At 43.2% G+C, this 16,218-nt stretch overlaps 1 protein-coding gene across 1 annotated transcript; it reads left to right on the top strand.

Annotated features, from left to right (window-relative positions):
- The first annotated feature begins 1,396 nt into the window (after positions 1-1,396).
- Positions 1,397-15,963, top strand: A1bg (alpha-1-B glycoprotein). Its single transcript, XM_031358889.1, has 8 exons — positions 1,397-1,507; positions 12,140-12,265; positions 12,341-12,376; positions 12,477-12,785; positions 13,190-13,462; positions 13,662-13,958; positions 14,331-14,627; positions 15,412-15,963. Exons 2-8 carry the CDS (start codon positions 12,232-12,234, stop codon positions 15,702-15,704), a joined length of 1,539 nt encoding a protein of 512 aa, XP_031214749.1. The 5' UTR covers positions 1,397-1,507; positions 12,140-12,231; the 3' UTR covers positions 15,705-15,963.
- Positions 15,964-16,218: the final 255 nt, after the last annotated feature.

The following is a 16,218-nucleotide window of genomic DNA, read 5'->3' as shown; positions in this document are numbered from 1 at the left end:
ATTCTTTATATTCTACCCATTGCATAAGGCTAAGTCAGGGTGTGTGCATGGCCTTTGTTTGTTTGTGCTACCACAGAACAGGATAGACACAACGGTTCATAAGTGCCAGTAACTTGTGTCTGTGTGCTACACACGAGAGGCTGAAAGACAAAGTTCAAGGGTTCAATATAGTCAACATCTCCTGCAGGCCCCACTTTTTGGTTAATATATGGAAACTTCTAGTCATGTCCTCAGATAGTGGAAAGAGCAAGTCAGTTCTCTGGGTCCCCTTAATTAGAGACTCCCCAGAGTCCTAGCTCTTATCATTATTCTACTGGGGATTAGGACTTAACACACATATGTGGGTGATGAAAAGGGCATTCATGCCACAGCAGTGCTCAATGAATATGCTTTTAGGCTTACCTCATATCAAAAATGTTAAAATCAAAAAAATGAAAAAAATCAAACTCAAGTCTGAAATAAACCAAATAGAAACAAAAAGAACTATACAAAGAATCAACCAAACCAGGAGCTGGTTCTCATCCTTTGATCCCCTCACCCCCTCCTCATTTTCTTCTTTCTGTATAAATACTGGCCATTGTACAGTAATTAAACGAGGCTTTGACAAAAGACTTGCAAGGCCTCCCTCTCCTTTGTTCCCGCCTGTTCTTCTTCCAGGTACAGCTCCCCTCGCAGTTCACGAAAATTACTAAATCCCACGGGTCCTGGATAGATTGGCGCCCAAAGTGGGGCTTGAGGTACGAGCTATTTCCAGATGGATCATCTGCTAGAGAATTCCCCGGGAAATATATAGGCGCAGCCGTTGTGTTGTTCTGCCGCTCACAGAATGGATAGTGTTGCGTAAGTAAGTGCATTTCCGTCCCATGAGAATGGGCCATAAGTTGTCTGGAGAAGCGAAAAGCTTCTCTCGGAAAAGGAGAGTTGAGTCCAGACAAGAAAGATTTAATCCACCAGGTGAACGACAGGCTCATCATCAGTTAAAGACCCTAGAGGTAGAGATATAGCAGGAAAGAGTCTTGATCTGTGTTCAATGCTTCATGTTATATGTGAGTTCGTTCATGTGTCTTGTCTTAACGGGTGAGTGAGAGTCTTTTGTCTTCTGTTTGTCTTATTTTACACATGACAATAGAGGCCCCTAGAGCTCACTACAGAGCTCGGCTGGCCAAAAGTTTCCTTTATTCCGTGCCGCCATCCCTGGCAGGCAGGCAGGCACCAAGTTTCTCAAGTCCCCCAAGAGAGCGGGTGGGTCTGGCTTACAACTGACCGGGCCTGGTAAAGGTGCTATGGCTGCCCCCAGGCGCCCACGCCCGCAGCCCCCTCCCCTGCTCTCATTGCTGGGCTGGGCAGATCTGCACAAAGCAAAGCCCATGAGCTAACCAAAGCCAGAGGCTCACTGGGCCAGTCATGAAGTCCCACAACGAGACAACACGCTGACGGAGCTCAAAAACCCCAAATCAACAGGGCGTGGTGGCGCACGCCTATAGTCCCAGCTACTCAGGAGGCCGAGGTAAGAAAATTTCAAATTTAGAGCCATTCTGAGCTATATAGCTCCCAGCCAGTTGGAGCACAGTGGGGGACCTTGCTTCAAAAAAGGGCAAAGAGGACAGGGGATAAAAAGAAAACCTGGGGATGGAGCCACCCTGGAAGAGGATGTGGCTCATTACCATAATCCTAGCCTCTTTAAGAGGCCCTCCTCCCTATGCATCTCAGATCTAGGCTCCTACCCTTCTGTACCTATCTCTGCCTGCATCTACTCTTGTTGAGGCCAGAGACAGGCTTTCATCTCAAGTAAAAGAATTGCAAGGGGTCTTACACCTCCAGAAACAGTTCGTTCTGCTTTCCACGGAGCTTGTGGTGCTCCAAGCATCTCTTAAGGAGACTATACTCACTCCCCCTGTGGTTCCTAGGCTGAAGCCCCGGGTCACCTTAAAAACAAAACCCTTCAAGACCCTAAGCCTTTGATCCTGTTTCCAGACCCCAGTGGCATCCTGCCACGCCTGCATTGCTGGAGCCTGTGTTCCTCCTCTGAACTCTAAGCTCCGCCCAATTGTCAGCTAATCTACAGCACAGACTCACAGACTTGCATTTTCAGCTAAAAGCTCTTCAACGCTTGATTTTTTCAAGGTTAAAATTTTATCTTTTGCTTTTTAAGAAAAAATAAACAATAAATACTTAGCCTGCTCGCTGTGCACACACAGCTTACCCATCTAAGAAGTTTTCAACTTGCTTACAGCCACATGAAACAGACTTTAAAGATTCCTTCCAAAACTAAATCCATCACAAACTCTTGCTTTCTAAGGTCCTAGTCAAGTGGTGGGTGTAAACAAGAGGCTTGCCCCTGGGTATGAAGCTACCACAACCAGATTAAAAGAAATAGTCCAATTAGCAAAGGTAGATTGCACTGTAATAGTATGGAGTCAGTGGCTACCCAACTCTTAAAATCTTTAGAGATGGTGAAGAAGCAGGTGCTTATGATGGGCCTCAGACTGCTGATGAAATTGTCAACTACTTGAAGAATTTAAAACTAAAGATAAAGCAGAGGCTGATCTAAGTTAAAAGGCTGTTCTTTATCAATAGAGATGGCCAAAATTTTGGCAAATTACCCTAGCTAAAATCAAGCTATAGGCCATATACCTAGTGGTAAAATTCTAAATCACTATTTAATTTAGTTACTACTTAATTTTATACAATAGCTATATTTTAAATTGTGGACTTTGTGCCAGACAATAGAAATTTTTGTATGCTCCTAGTCTAAAAACCTCTGGCCTCATAGTCACCTCGACCCAAAAGGGAATGAGGTAGAACAGACAGAGCACAACAAAAGAGCCAAAGAGGCACGGGTAAAAGTAGAGGTCTCCAGGCCTGGTGGGATAGTGGCTGACAGGGAGACTGGTGAGACAAGCTAAGAAATCATTTCATAGATCATTAATTAACCCACCAAAAAATAATACCACCTAGTACTTTAAAAGAAAGAAAGAAAGAAAGAAAGAAAGAAAGAAAGAAAGAAAGAAAGAAAGAAAAGAAAAGAAAAGAAAAGAAAAAAGAAAAAAAAGTCTTCCAAATTTTGCCCTTAAAATCTTTTGGGTGTAACTCAGGTAACATGCTCAAAAATATTTCCTCTTGAGTTAATACAAAATCACAGAGAGGCCTCAGTTAGGCCTAAAAAACTTTCCTTTTGTGTTTACAGACCAGGCCTAGAGAAGTTTTCCTGCCTTTGCCTCTCCCTTACCTTCTAAAAATTATCTTTAAGACAAAAATAACTTTATTACAGATCTATCCAGGTGTGGTTTGAAGTAATTTTAAATTTGAGGCTTATAGAGAGTCAATAGGGTCATGAAACTTATAGAAATATTACAATCTGGCTTGCTTGTTCCATATAAAGTTATTAAATATTTAAAGTTGTTTTTCTCTCTACATCCTAGTAATTTTAAAGATTAAAAGATATTGCCTTTAATAATGACTAAAAGACATCTATTTCTTCAAAGAGCAATTAAATTGGCTATTACAAAATAATAATTGATGTTTGGCTTATTACTTAGTAAAGATATTTTAGACAAAAATTGATATTTCTCCAAAGTAAACAAATTGTTTTAATTCATTTATTTACACACCTTTATATTTCTTATAGATCTACACCCCATAACAATATATTATCTCTTTTACCCTATTATGAAAAGTTTTATATATAAGTCACATGTTTTATTCTCATGATTCTCCCCCTGTGTCAACACAAGTAATCAAATTGTGCATTGTAGTTTCTATTTATCAAGTATTAAGATTAAGCCTTATCTTACATATTGATATATGGATATACATATATATATGAACTCTCTATTTACTTGAGATCTGGACATTTTTAAAATATAATTTTGGTTTCAAATTAAAAGTAAAATATACACATGTGACTATCAATTCCTTCTCAGGCTTTCAAGTTATTATTGCCCTAATATAAATAACAACAAAATATTAACTGGCTATTGTTTATATTATAATTCCATATTTACTGTTTCTAGCCAGATTACAATAAGTTATGTAACTGACTTTTATAGTGAAGCATTCTAGATATTTTGCCAACAATTTAATGTTACCCATATTACTGAGATAACTTCTTATTCTCAGAGACAACATTTACTCAATGTGCACTTCACACTTTGAGAATTTTATATTTAAACATTATAAGGAGGGGAAATATGCATTGCACTGCACTGCACTGCACTCCACTCCAAGAGCATCTTGTTTTTCACTTGCATTTTAACACATGTTTTGCTTTTTCTGATTGTGTTGAATAATATTTCATTTTTCGCCTATTCTAAGGCATGCCTTGCTTGTTTTTAAAGACATGTTGCCTTTTTGCTTGTCTTGAAATATATATATATATATATATGTATATAAAATATATATGTATATATATAATTTTGCAGTCTAATACTAAAGATCAGGTCAAATGGCGATCCACACATTTTCAGTTTTTATGTCATAATGGAATGGCGTGTCACTCCACTTACTAACACATTTATTCTTAACCCCACCTTGATCTGGGGAAGGGGCTCCGTTTGTGTTCAACCACAATGGCTGCTTAATATATTAATTTGTCAAATGGATACAGACAAAAAATCCTTTTATAGACATGTTTTTGTGCCAAGAATATTGGTTAGACATTTTTACCGGCCAACAAAAGTTCTCTTGGCTAAAATGGACTCCGCCTTTTTCTAAGAGTCAACATTAGATTCCCTCTACCCCTAGAGGCCAAGCCTTAGGCCTAAGCATTGCTAATTTGCAACTAAAGTGCCTGAGACATCTTCAAGTTATTGCTATTTTTAAACTTTTGAGTTTATCTCAAACAAGCTTATCCCCAGAGTACAAAGACAAACTCATTCGCTCACGCTGATCCAGGTGACAGGTCGAGGTTTGTGCCTTCAGGACCATCCATTCTCCCCCCCCCCCCCCCCACAGGCTTTACTAGAGGTTTACAATCAGACTACTGTTGTGAGTACCTCCTTTCAGTATCTTGGGGCATCTAATGGTACTTACACGGCATGTTCTACTGGACTTACTACCTAAATAATTACCCAGCTTTTTTTAACTAGTAAAGATTATTGTGTCCTGGTCCAGCCCTTGCCTAGGCTAACTATTCATCATACTAAAAATCTCCTTAGGTTTTAAAAAAAAAAAAAAGAGGCACCTTCACAGACTAAGCCCCTCAGCCTGTGAAGAATTCTGGCCTATCTAGTTTATCCACTACTTCCACTACTTACTTCCTCGGTTACCATATTTCAGCCCACCCTGCCTGTTGGTCCCCTTGGCTCTCTATCCTGCTTCCCACCCTTCTGGGACCCTTTATGAGAATCATGTTGCTTTTATCTTTTGGCCCATGGGCCTTTAATAGATTAACCAGCTTTGTCAAGACACAGGTCGACTCTGCTCTCCCAAAATCAGTTGCTGTTCATTATCATTGCTTGGACATCCGAAGCTCAGCCGAGAACCTCTCTTTTTCCACTGACCCGGAAAGAACAGCTGCTGGCCTGCAGTTCCCTACCCTTGCTACAGATGTGGAGCCCTCATTGGTTCCATAGGCTGTGGAGACGTTAAGCGATCATTGTGCCTCCTTAGCAAGCATGCTCAAATGCATTGCTAAAAAGCTTTCTCTTTTCCTTTCTCCTTTTTCTTTTACTCTCCAGCTGACAGCCCCTTTCAGAAGGCTTTGACTGTTTTCCCATGCTTACTCTCGAAGCAAAAATTCTTTATACTGGCTCACGCTGGAGCCCAGGTGTTTTGACAACCTCCCCAGTATTTGCATTCAGAAGTCAACACCATCCAATTGTGGTTTTTACCACTTATGGAGAGGCTTAGGTTCCCAACACTCGCTGAGGGCTCGGGACCTTCCTGGTTCCCTAAGCTGTGGACAGTGCTGATGACGGGTTTTAATTGTGGTTCCATGATCCAGATGCACGCCGTTTGCCATAGCTGCAGAGTAACCCTACGATGGGATTATTGGGAGGCTGCTACCTGGGTGCCCATCACTCTCTCTGAACAGTTAAATCAAACATCTGCCGCTGCGTGACAAGAAAACTTGTCACATATCAGTCGGCTAGGGTGATGCCAGGGACGGGTGCAACTCTCATAGCCTAAGACATGGGGCTCTGCCAATGAGAAACAATATTTAAACATAGACACCACATAGCCTAAGACAGGCCTGCCACCAGCCCATGCTTAATATGCAACCCCGACTCAAAAAGGGGCTATCATGTTTTCAGTGGTAGCTTTGGGAGCTTATATAATGGAGAAGTACAGAAAACAGCATCTTGGTTTGTTTGAATAAACCTTGGGGTTATTTGACTCTTTAAGCCATGTTCATGGATCACATTAGTGAAAATAGAAAGTAAGTTTTAGGAAGAGTAGCAAGATCCTGACTTCTCACTTACGAGCCCCCATGTGGAGGTGAGTTAGCCTGAGATGGCCTCCCATAACCCCATCTTCAGTAAGCTCTTGCTGTTGATCTTAACATCTGCCCAAACTGGAAGATGGTGATAGAGGAGCCAGACTCCTCCAGCAAAATAACCACTTTCTAAAAAGGACAATCTACTTCAGGTAGAGAAGGCAGAGAAACAGAAATGAAAGATAAAGGATAAATTACCCAACAGGCCTCAGAGAAAAGCTGATGCCAACGATTGTTGGGGGTGGGTTACAAGTGTCAGCTTAGTGGCAGATGTTCCAAGCAAGTTGCCAAAGTTAGTGTGCAAATTTCTCCCGAGTCTTTCTGGCCGGACTTTTGGGCTCCATTCTTATCTGTTATCAGTGTTTGGTAAGTATTTGGACAGAGCTTAGCCCTAGGACAGTCACCTGGCTCAGCATTGCTCTAATATCGAGGAACACCAAGAAAATGTACACTGAGAGGGCCAGCACCTCATTGCAATCATGTGTCTTATGCTTTGTCTGAAGTCCTGGGGGCTCTAGGTTTTGCTCTAAACTGTAGAAAAATGCATTTTTCATCACCTTATGCTTCTACCAGCAGGTGTTGAAGTAGAGAGACCTATGGGAAGAGAACTTAAGCATTTTTCCCTAGGTGTTTGCCTTTTTAAAAGTAAGTATAGCCAGATCTGATGGAACAATCTGGATTCCAGCTCTTTGGGATGGTGAAGCAGAAAGAGAGCAAATTCCAGGCTTTCCTGGGTGGGGTATATGTCTCAGTGGCAGAAGATATTCCTAGCATGTTCCAGTCCCTACAATTAATTTCAGTGCTGATAAATCAACAGTCAGGATATGTAAGTGACTAATAAATTTAGGAAGAGCCTTGGGTTAATCCAGAAATAGAAGCTTCAAACCATGATCTAGGATGAAAAGAGAAATGGAGAAAAGAGCTTCTGTATATACAACAGCAGCAACTTGGTTTTCGTTTTCCCAATCATTATATTTTTATCATGATGTTTATACTATTTGCATTTAATGTGATCATCGGTATATTTGGAAAGGTCTTCAAATGTATTAAACATAGCCTTTGTTGTACTGATGAAAGAAAAAAAACATTTCCTCTTAGAAGGATTTGAACAAGAATGAGCCTTACTTTTTTTTTTATTAGATATTTTTTTATTTACATTTCAAATTTCCTCCCCTTTCCTGGTTTCCTCTCCAAAACATTCCTTTCCCTACCCCCTGCCCTGGTTCACCAAACCACCTTCTCCTGTTTCCTGGCCCTGGCATACCTCTACACTGGGGTATAGAGCCTTCATAGGACCAAGAGCCTCTTGTCCCATTGATAACTGACTAGGCCATCCTCTGGTACATATACAGCTGGAGCCATGAGTCTCACCATGTGTACAAAACACCCAGGAAGGAATTAAAGACACAAAGTGTGGATCAGAGACTGAAGGAATGACCATCCACAGACTGCCCCACCTGGGGATACATCCCAAATACAATCACCAAACCCAGACACTATTAGGGATGCCAACAAGTGCTGGCTGACAGGAGCCTGATACAGCTATCTACTGAGAGGCTCTGCCGGTGCCTGACAAATACAGAAGTGAATGCTCACAGCCATCCCTTGGACTGAGCACAGGGTCCCCAATGAAGGAGCTAGAGAATGGACCCAAGGAACTGAAGGGGTTTGCAGCCCCATGGGAGGAACAACAATATAAACTAACCAGTACCTCCCAGAGCTCCCAGGGACTAAAACAGCAACCAAAGAGTACACATGTTGCAACCTGGTTTTCAAACCCATTCCATTTCTCTGTTGAGCATCCAAAATGACTGAATCTCAATAGTTGAATCAGAAATTAGAGGAAAGGAGAAATAGAAGAGAATGGCCATAAGGAAGACCTGGGTTTCTATAAATACCACTAGGCTGGCATATAATAAGATGTGAAATGTCCAGTGTTTGGGGATGAAGAGGGAAATTTAGGCAGAATAATAGCTTATATTGTACTTACTCAATGGAGATGACAGGATCTGTGCCCACTTGATATTTCTTAAATCGGCATTATAAACATTCTCATAATGGTGTACTTCAGAAAATGTAAACAAAGGTGGAAATTAAGAGATGGTGGGAGGGGAGGGCTGTGAGCTAGAGAACAGGTATATACTGGCCTTTAAAAAGGCATCTGGAGTTTGAGGCAGGGTATCAGAACTCCCTCATGTATACGTAACAAGGATTTGAGTCCACGTGTGTAGATGGTAAAGAAACGGAGATACGGCAAGAGACATTAGAAATAGAAAGCATCACGGGGAACTGATCTGTTAACCACCAAGCATGTTGGAAGTGGCTGTTGTCTCTTAGCCATGGACTTCCCTCTATGCTTTGCTTTGCAGATGAAGTCACCAACTCATTTCTCAGTACAGGGGAATGAGAGGTGCCCTACTAAAGCATGGACTCTCCCACAATGCATGCCTGCAAGAATTCTCAGATGCTTGATCTTGGCAAGTGTGGTTTAAAAGAAGATTCTATTTCATTTATTGTTATGTGGTTTAATTAAGAAGAAAACAATTGAGTTGTAAATAAATTCTGAAAAGTGTTTGAAGGCCAAACCTACAAAACAGGAAGAAGGAAACTAGAGAATATGAAGAAACATTGCATTCCCTTTGTGCCAAGGATGGACTCAAGCCAAAACACACACAGTTAAGTAGGATCATGATGTGAGAATCAGGACAGTTACATATACTGTGAAACTAGAAACTTTCCTATGAGGGAAGGTCTTGGGGGAACATGGGGAGTAAGATCCTAGGAACTACAGACAACTGTGTCTTCTGGTGACATAGGGCCCATGGTGTTGATAATAAACTGAATATTTGGAATGAGCACTGTTTCTCTTGCCAACCTACAGGTCCTCTGCAGCCCTCCAAGGGACTTCCATCAGAAGGTAGAGCACTGAACCTCTGGCTAGGCAGGGTATGTGGAAAGTAAAACTTAGGGATCCAGCAAACCATGTATGGTTCCTTCTAGTACTGGATCATTTTACTGAATAGTTGGAGGTAAATAACATCTCTTCCAAGAGGCCTTTGGCAGGCTAAAGTAAGTGACTACATATAAACGCTTTGAAGGATGGGTGACTCATGCACAGTTCCTCCTGCTTTAGTTATTAATATTGTGGTACTTAGAACTATTGGAATATAAGCAAGACTTGGGAAATAATTGTTTATCTGTACATCATTTGTGATGTAAAGAGAACATGAAAAAATATGTTGCTTGATAAACAGGAGGCAAAGTGGGGAGGGGGCACTGGGGTGGTCAATTCCAAATTACAGGGATAAATCAAAATATCAAATTTCAGAGGTGGATCAAACTATCAAGTCCCCCTTCTTGCACACACAGACTAAAAAATAGGATCATTTTTTGAGATCTCATCTCACTATGTAGTTCTGGATGGCTGACTTGAAACTCTCAATGACTGGCCTCCAACCCAGAGAGATGAACCTGTCTCTGCTTCCTGAGTTCTGGATATGATACTTTTAAAGTAAGCTGGAGTGCTCTTCAGAATTACAGTTACTGACCAGTGTCTTACCCTCGCCAATGCACCAACCCAAGGCATCCCATTCTTTGTGGGTAATTTTTCACATACAGAGAAAAGACATCCCAGATACTAACTAGAAATGTGAGAAACTTGTTTTATCATCTGTGATCCAAGAGACGCTTAGTGTCAGGTCCATTCTTATCTTCTGTCCAACTCCAGCTTTTTCAGCTCCCTAGACAGCTGTTGTGCACTGACCTCTGCTCTCCACGTGTCCTACTTCTAATCCTCATAGCTGTGACTGTGACCTGAAAGAGAAGTAGTATCTCTACAGGTACCTTCAATAGTGGGTTCAAATGGAACCTAAGCCAGGGCCTGGTGTGCTCATAGGAAGAGAGAAATGTAGTCACACAGAACAAAAGAGATACCAAGAACAGGCTCAAACAACAAAGTGATGTATGTGCAAACTAAGCATTGCAGAAGATTCCCAACATTCCCACAGTCCTAAAAACAGGTAAGGAGAAACCAGGACCTTCCAAACCTCTTGATTTTATATATTGGACTTCTAGAACTCTGAGGAATATCTTTCTCAGATGTGTAGAAACTTAACACACCATCTTTATTCCTGAATGCCAGCAATTAGTACTGATCCCATTGTGTGCACTTATTATATCTTATTTGTCATGGCACCTTGGCTCACTGAGTATCTCTTTCTTAGAATCTTTGGGAAGGGATATGAAAGAGGCATCAGTTTGTCCTGACTTGAGCCACATGTACTTCTCCCTGACAGAAGAACAGGTAGAATTCCTCTTAGAATGATATTGTGGGAGCATGATTTCTGATTCACTTTTCCTTTTGGGTGAGATTACCTGGCATATGCTTGAATACTGAACAAAAACCACTCACTTACATTTGCAACTTTACTGCTGCCTCTTCTGAAAGTAGCAAGATAAATTTGCTTCTCCCCCAGAAACAGAGAAAGTAAATTAATTTCATTAAAAGTTTCCAACTTGTTACTCATGTAAAAATGGCAAAAAACAAAACAAAACAACAACAAAAAAAAAAACTCTGACACCAAAGGCCAAACTGATAGAAAATTCATTGCTGTGATAGGAAATTCGTATTAATGTATTTTTATCAGATCATAAGTCTGGTACCTTTACATAGCGGGTTCTTCAAATAAAATATAGAGAGAAATGGACACTATGGAGAAAAAAGTTCATTATTTTCTTTCACTTCAATTTTGATTGTTCCTCTATGTATATTTTAGGATGTGTTTGGGTCCTCATGAGATAAGGACATATATTAATAAAAGTATATGGGTGTTTCCTACTTGATAACTCTAGACAAGATGCAAGAGAATCTGAGGAGAGATATTACAAACCAGAGAGGAATAAATGAACAGCTTTAAAATAACAAAAAGGACAAAAGTATTCAGAAAAAAATTAAAACATAAAAATAACCATCTAAAACTGCAGAGGCTTCAATGGTGATTTGAGGCACTAGGTTCAAACACCAGGGGAAATAAGCCCAGCTTAGAAAACCTCATTGCAACGGATGTGAGTGAAGCCAATGCCGAGTTTCAGCTGTCCCTTAAATATCACCACTTGAAAGAAGGATACTGATTTAACAAGAGATTTCTGGAAGGAGCAGGAGTGTAGAATTAAGCCCTCATCAGGTGCCCATGCAGGCTGCAGTGTCTTAGAGTGGCAATGCCAGCCTTCTTGTCACTGTCCTCTCACTTGAGGACACATGGAAATAGGAAGCCATGACCAGCTAGGAGACACACTGTCAGTTCCTTATGGAGGAGGCCTTGCTGGAGAACCATAAGGGTCCACCGACAAGTGTTAGGCCTTACAGGAGTCTCTTCCCAAGTGCTTACTCCATCTTGCCTCCTAGTGAAGTCTACAGAGCAGCAAGAACAGCCAGCCTCTCTGGAACCTTCCAAAGTAACAAAGGAGGATTCATTCTTTGGATGAGAGGGTCCTCATGAGTCAGTGACTGAATATACCCACTGAGCGCTACATCTCAGTTCTGGCACATGCTCACACACCTGCCTCTTGTCAGGACTGGATAAGAGGGTTTTACTGTTATTATCAGTTTGGCTTGATAATTACACATTATTATTGATTAGCATTACTGCTGAATCCTCATTGTCCCCATGCCAAGCAACTGTCTCTCTGCCTCTTATGTTCCAGGAAGGGCAAACAAAGTAAAAGGTCAGTGCTTCAGATTAATATGCCACAGCAGATGCTCCCTACAGACACTCCTGCTGGACTGAGGACCCGCCATGTCTCTGCTGGCTACCCTACTGCTGCTCTGGGGTAAGATGTCCTAAGATTTAGAACTTCTGGGGCAGGTGTGGTACAAGTGGAGACTCACACACTCTGTCTCTACAGGTTTTACTCTGGGCCCCGGAAATGCTCTAATGCTTGGTAAGTTCAGCAGTGAGGCCGAGGAACCATGGCCTATGGGTTATGGGGAATCCCATGTTTCTAATAGTTACAAACTAACCCTGACTCCTTTGCTTTGCAGATTCTGGCAGTGAACCTGAACTATGGGCAGAGCCTCAGTCCTTGCTGGAACCCTGGGCAAACCTGACACTGGTCTGTGCAGTTGATTTGCCTACTAAGGTCTTCCAGCTGATCCAGAATGGGTGGTTCATGAGTCAAGTCCGACTTGAGACACAGATGCTGTCATACCGCTTTCCCCTGGGAGCCATTACAAGTAACAACAGTGGCATCTACCGCTGCCGATGTGGCGTGGAACCCCCTGTTGACACTCAACTGCCAGCACTGAACAAGTGGACCATGCTAAGCAATGCTGTGGAGGTGACAGGGAAAGGTAAGCTGGGCAATAACAAGGCAGTGGGGGGTCAGTAGATGGGGAAGCTTTCCATCCACATGACCTGCTACCTCTTAGCCTCAGTTCAATCCTCTGTTGGGTGGAGACATTTATTTGGTCCCTAGAAGCTTGTCAATAGTGTGCTCCATCGAGTTCTTGGGACCCACTCGGCACACAGTAGTATTCTGCACCCTTTTCTCTTGCTCTACCCCTGGCTCCTTGCTGGCCCTGACTCCTTTCTATTTTCTGAATCTGGAGTGCAGCCCCTTAGGACGAACAACAATATGGAACTAACAAGCACCCTCAGAGCTCCCAGGGTCTCAACCACCATACTCTCAGTTTCAATCTCCTGCAATAAGAGTGAAACACTCACCAATGTCCCCAACCCCCAACCCCGTCCACAGAGCCCTTGCCTCCACCCTCAGCTCATGCTGATCCAGTCTCCTGGATCACACCCGGTGGCCTACCTGTATACGTGATGTGCCGGGTTGCAATGCGGGGTGTAACCTACCTGCTGAAGCAGGAAGGAGTGGATGGTTTCCAGAAACCTGACGTTCAGCACAAGGGAACAGCTGGCTTTCTAATCTACAAGCCTGGCAACTACAGCTGCAGCTACCTAACGCATGCGGCAGGTGAACCCTCTGAGCCCAGTGCTATTGTGACCATCAGGATGTATGGTGAGTGTTAAACCTTAGTACTGAAAAGTTTGGTGTAGAACCTGGCATACAGTGTCCAAAGATAAACCGGTTGCTCCTGAGCTGTTACTCAAGGTCAGAGGTTCGGGGGCTGGACAGAGAGAAATTCTCAGTGGGACCCTACAAAGCAGACAGAGTGTCCTGGACTCCTCTTCACTCAGTGCTCTTCCCTGGCTTGCAGCCACACAGGCTCCACCCATTCTGTGTTTAATGGGAAATTACCTAACGATCTACCCCCAGAAGACATATGAGACCCTTGCCTGTAAAGCTCCTCGGAATGCAGCTGAATTCCAACTCAGGCAAGGAGGAAAGGTGCTGAAAATTCATGGGTTCAGCCCCACCAGAGATGCTATCCTGTACTATGTGAACTTGAAGGAACTGGATAACCAAGGTCCTTTTACCTGCCGCTACCGTATGCATAAATATATGCACGTTTGGTCAGAGGACAGCAAGCCAGTAGAGCTAATGTGGAGTGATGGTAAGCAGAATGGGGATCCCAAAATAGAACCTCCAAATATGAACTGATGGCTCGATATTATCCCTTTAGCCTCAGTTTCCCAGTCTCTAAGTAGGACAATTAATTCAGCAACCTTAAACCCTGGCAAGAACTGGGTCATCAACAAAAGTCTGGCCCAGACTTCAATGGGCCTCCACCTCTCAGTGGATCCCAGCAGTGATGAGGTAGGCTTGCTGGCTGCCAATAGACTGGCAGGGCTGGGATGTTGAGGGGATGGCACAGTATTAAGCAAAGCTGTCTTTTGGTGCTCTTCAGAAGCAGGCAAGAGAGGGAGTAGGGAGGTCACTTTAAGCAGAGTGCTTAGCTGGAGCCAATGTGTTTGATACTTCACAGAGACACTGGCAGCCCCGCTACTTACTGCAGAGCCATCGAGTCAGAACCTTGAGCCTGGTTCAACGGTGCAGCTTCGATGTACTGCACCCATATCCGGTGTGCGCTTTGGTCTGCAACGCCAGGGCAAACCGGATTTAGTTGTGGTACAAATGCTGAATTCATCTGGGACCGAAGCTGTCTTTGAGCTGCACAATATCTCAACAATAGACTCTGGCTACTATAGTTGTATGTACATGCAACAGGCACCACCCTTCTCGGGATCTGCTTCCAGTGAGCCCTTGGAGCTTCAGGTGAATGGTGAGCCGAAAGGGGCTGTGGGAGTGGGGGGAAACAGGGGATTACTCACTTAGGGACCAGTGTTCCTGTGCTGGGATCTGTGAGGAGTCATCCTTTCCGGGTTATACCTTAATGAAGTGTTGGGCTTGGAGAACCTTGAAGAGGCCTCCCTCAGGTGTGAAACATGGAAATCTGGTTTGTTTCCCATCATCTCAGATGGAAGGCACCTGGTCCAAGGATGTTCAATGGTATTAGAATCCAAGGTGTGTGTGTGTGTGTGTGTGTGTGTGTGTGTGTGTGTGTGTGTGTTCAAATGCACATTTCCAGGCCTCAGTTTCCTGGTGATGCATGTATCTCAGAGTCACTCATACCATTGACTACCTTTGAGTTAATATATAATTTTACAGAACTATAGAGATCCTGGGGTTATTGGATCAGAAGTCATCCAGAAAGAGACCATGCAAAGGTTTCAGCCCACCTTAGGTTCTGACCTCAGATTTTTGAACTGTGCTTCTGCCAGAAGTACTTTTCTGAAAGGACCCTTCATGGCTTCAAAACTTTGGGTACCCTTTGAAGCACCCCATGGGACAGGCCAAGGCCTGAGAGATCGCATAACCTTTATGACTTTGGGTATTAAGTACCTAGATGAGATACAGATGTTACCACACCAGCACTTCTGACATAAGGCAGGAGAGGGAGCTGTGTGACTCAGAGTGATGGCATAAAAGAAGTATCTAGAGCAGATCCAACATAGGGACCCCTCTGGCAGGAGATGCTAGAACCTCATTGCCATCATCCTTCACAGGGCCACCACCCAAACCAAAGCTGGAAGCACTGTGGAAAGGCCCAGTACGTGTGGGCCGTGAAGCCGTCTTTCGTTGCCATAGCCATGTGCCTAGGGTCAGCATGGAGCTGGTACGAGAGGGCTTTGAAACACCTTTCTGGGTGGCCTCAACAAGAAGCACCTCAGCTTATCTGAAGCTGCCCCTCGTCGGTCCCCAACATAGAGGCAACTACAGCTGCCGCTATACTGCCCTGTCGCCCTTCACTTTTGAATCAGGGACCAGCGACCCTGTGGAGGTTATAGTAGAAGGTTAGGCTCTCCTCAGCTGTGTTTGAATTTTGGTTCTTAGTATTTCCGGAGCAGTACACTGGCTAATTGCTTCCTGAAGGCCGGTGTGGAAAGGCCCAGTGGCAACTTGCTGAGTCAATGAATCCACTTCTCTGTCTAGGCAGCTAATGTGGCTGCAGACCCAGGAAAGTGCCCTTGGGAACGATTGAAGACAGGTGTAATACCCATTCTTCTCAATGTAAGATGACTTCATTTTCTCTGAACTTAATAAAGGTCAAGCAAAAAATTTGTTTAAAGTGTGCCTTTCATTTGTGGGTCTGAGGCAGCTGCAGATGGGGGAGGATGTTATTCTAGGTCTGGGATTCTGGGTCTGTAAAGAGGAGAGGCTCACATTTAGATTCTAAGGACATAAGGGTAAAAGTCCGGTCTTTTCCCACATCTCTCAAGATCTTCTCATCGCAACCTCTGCCTGGCTGTCTCACAGCTCCCAAGCCTTTCTTCCCCTTCCAGCACGGGTATACATGCAGCTTGAAGCTCTAA

The sequence above is a fragment of the Mastomys coucha genome, unplaced genomic scaffold (genome assembly GCF_008632895.1).
Source record: "Mastomys coucha isolate ucsf_1 unplaced genomic scaffold, UCSF_Mcou_1 pScaffold7, whole genome shotgun sequence".
Classification (NCBI taxonomy): Eukaryota; Metazoa; Chordata; class Mammalia; order Rodentia; family Muridae; genus Mastomys; species Mastomys coucha.
The sequence above is the reverse complement of the archived record's forward strand: the minus strand, read 5'-3'. Positions and strand labels throughout refer to the sequence as shown.

Excerpts from the sequence above, each read along its gene's own strand:
- A1bg (XM_031358889.1), top strand. The coding sequence starts at position 12,232 with ATGTCTCTGCTGGCTACCCTACTGCTGCTCTGGG. Across the intron at positions 13,463-13,661 it reads TGTGACCATCAGGATGTATG|CCACACAGGCTCCACCCATT; the intron begins GTGAGTGTTAAA and ends CCTGGCTTGCAG. Across the intron at positions 13,959-14,330 it reads AGAGCTAATGTGGAGTGATG|AGACACTGGCAGCCCCGCTA; the intron begins GTAAGCAGAATG and ends GATACTTCACAG.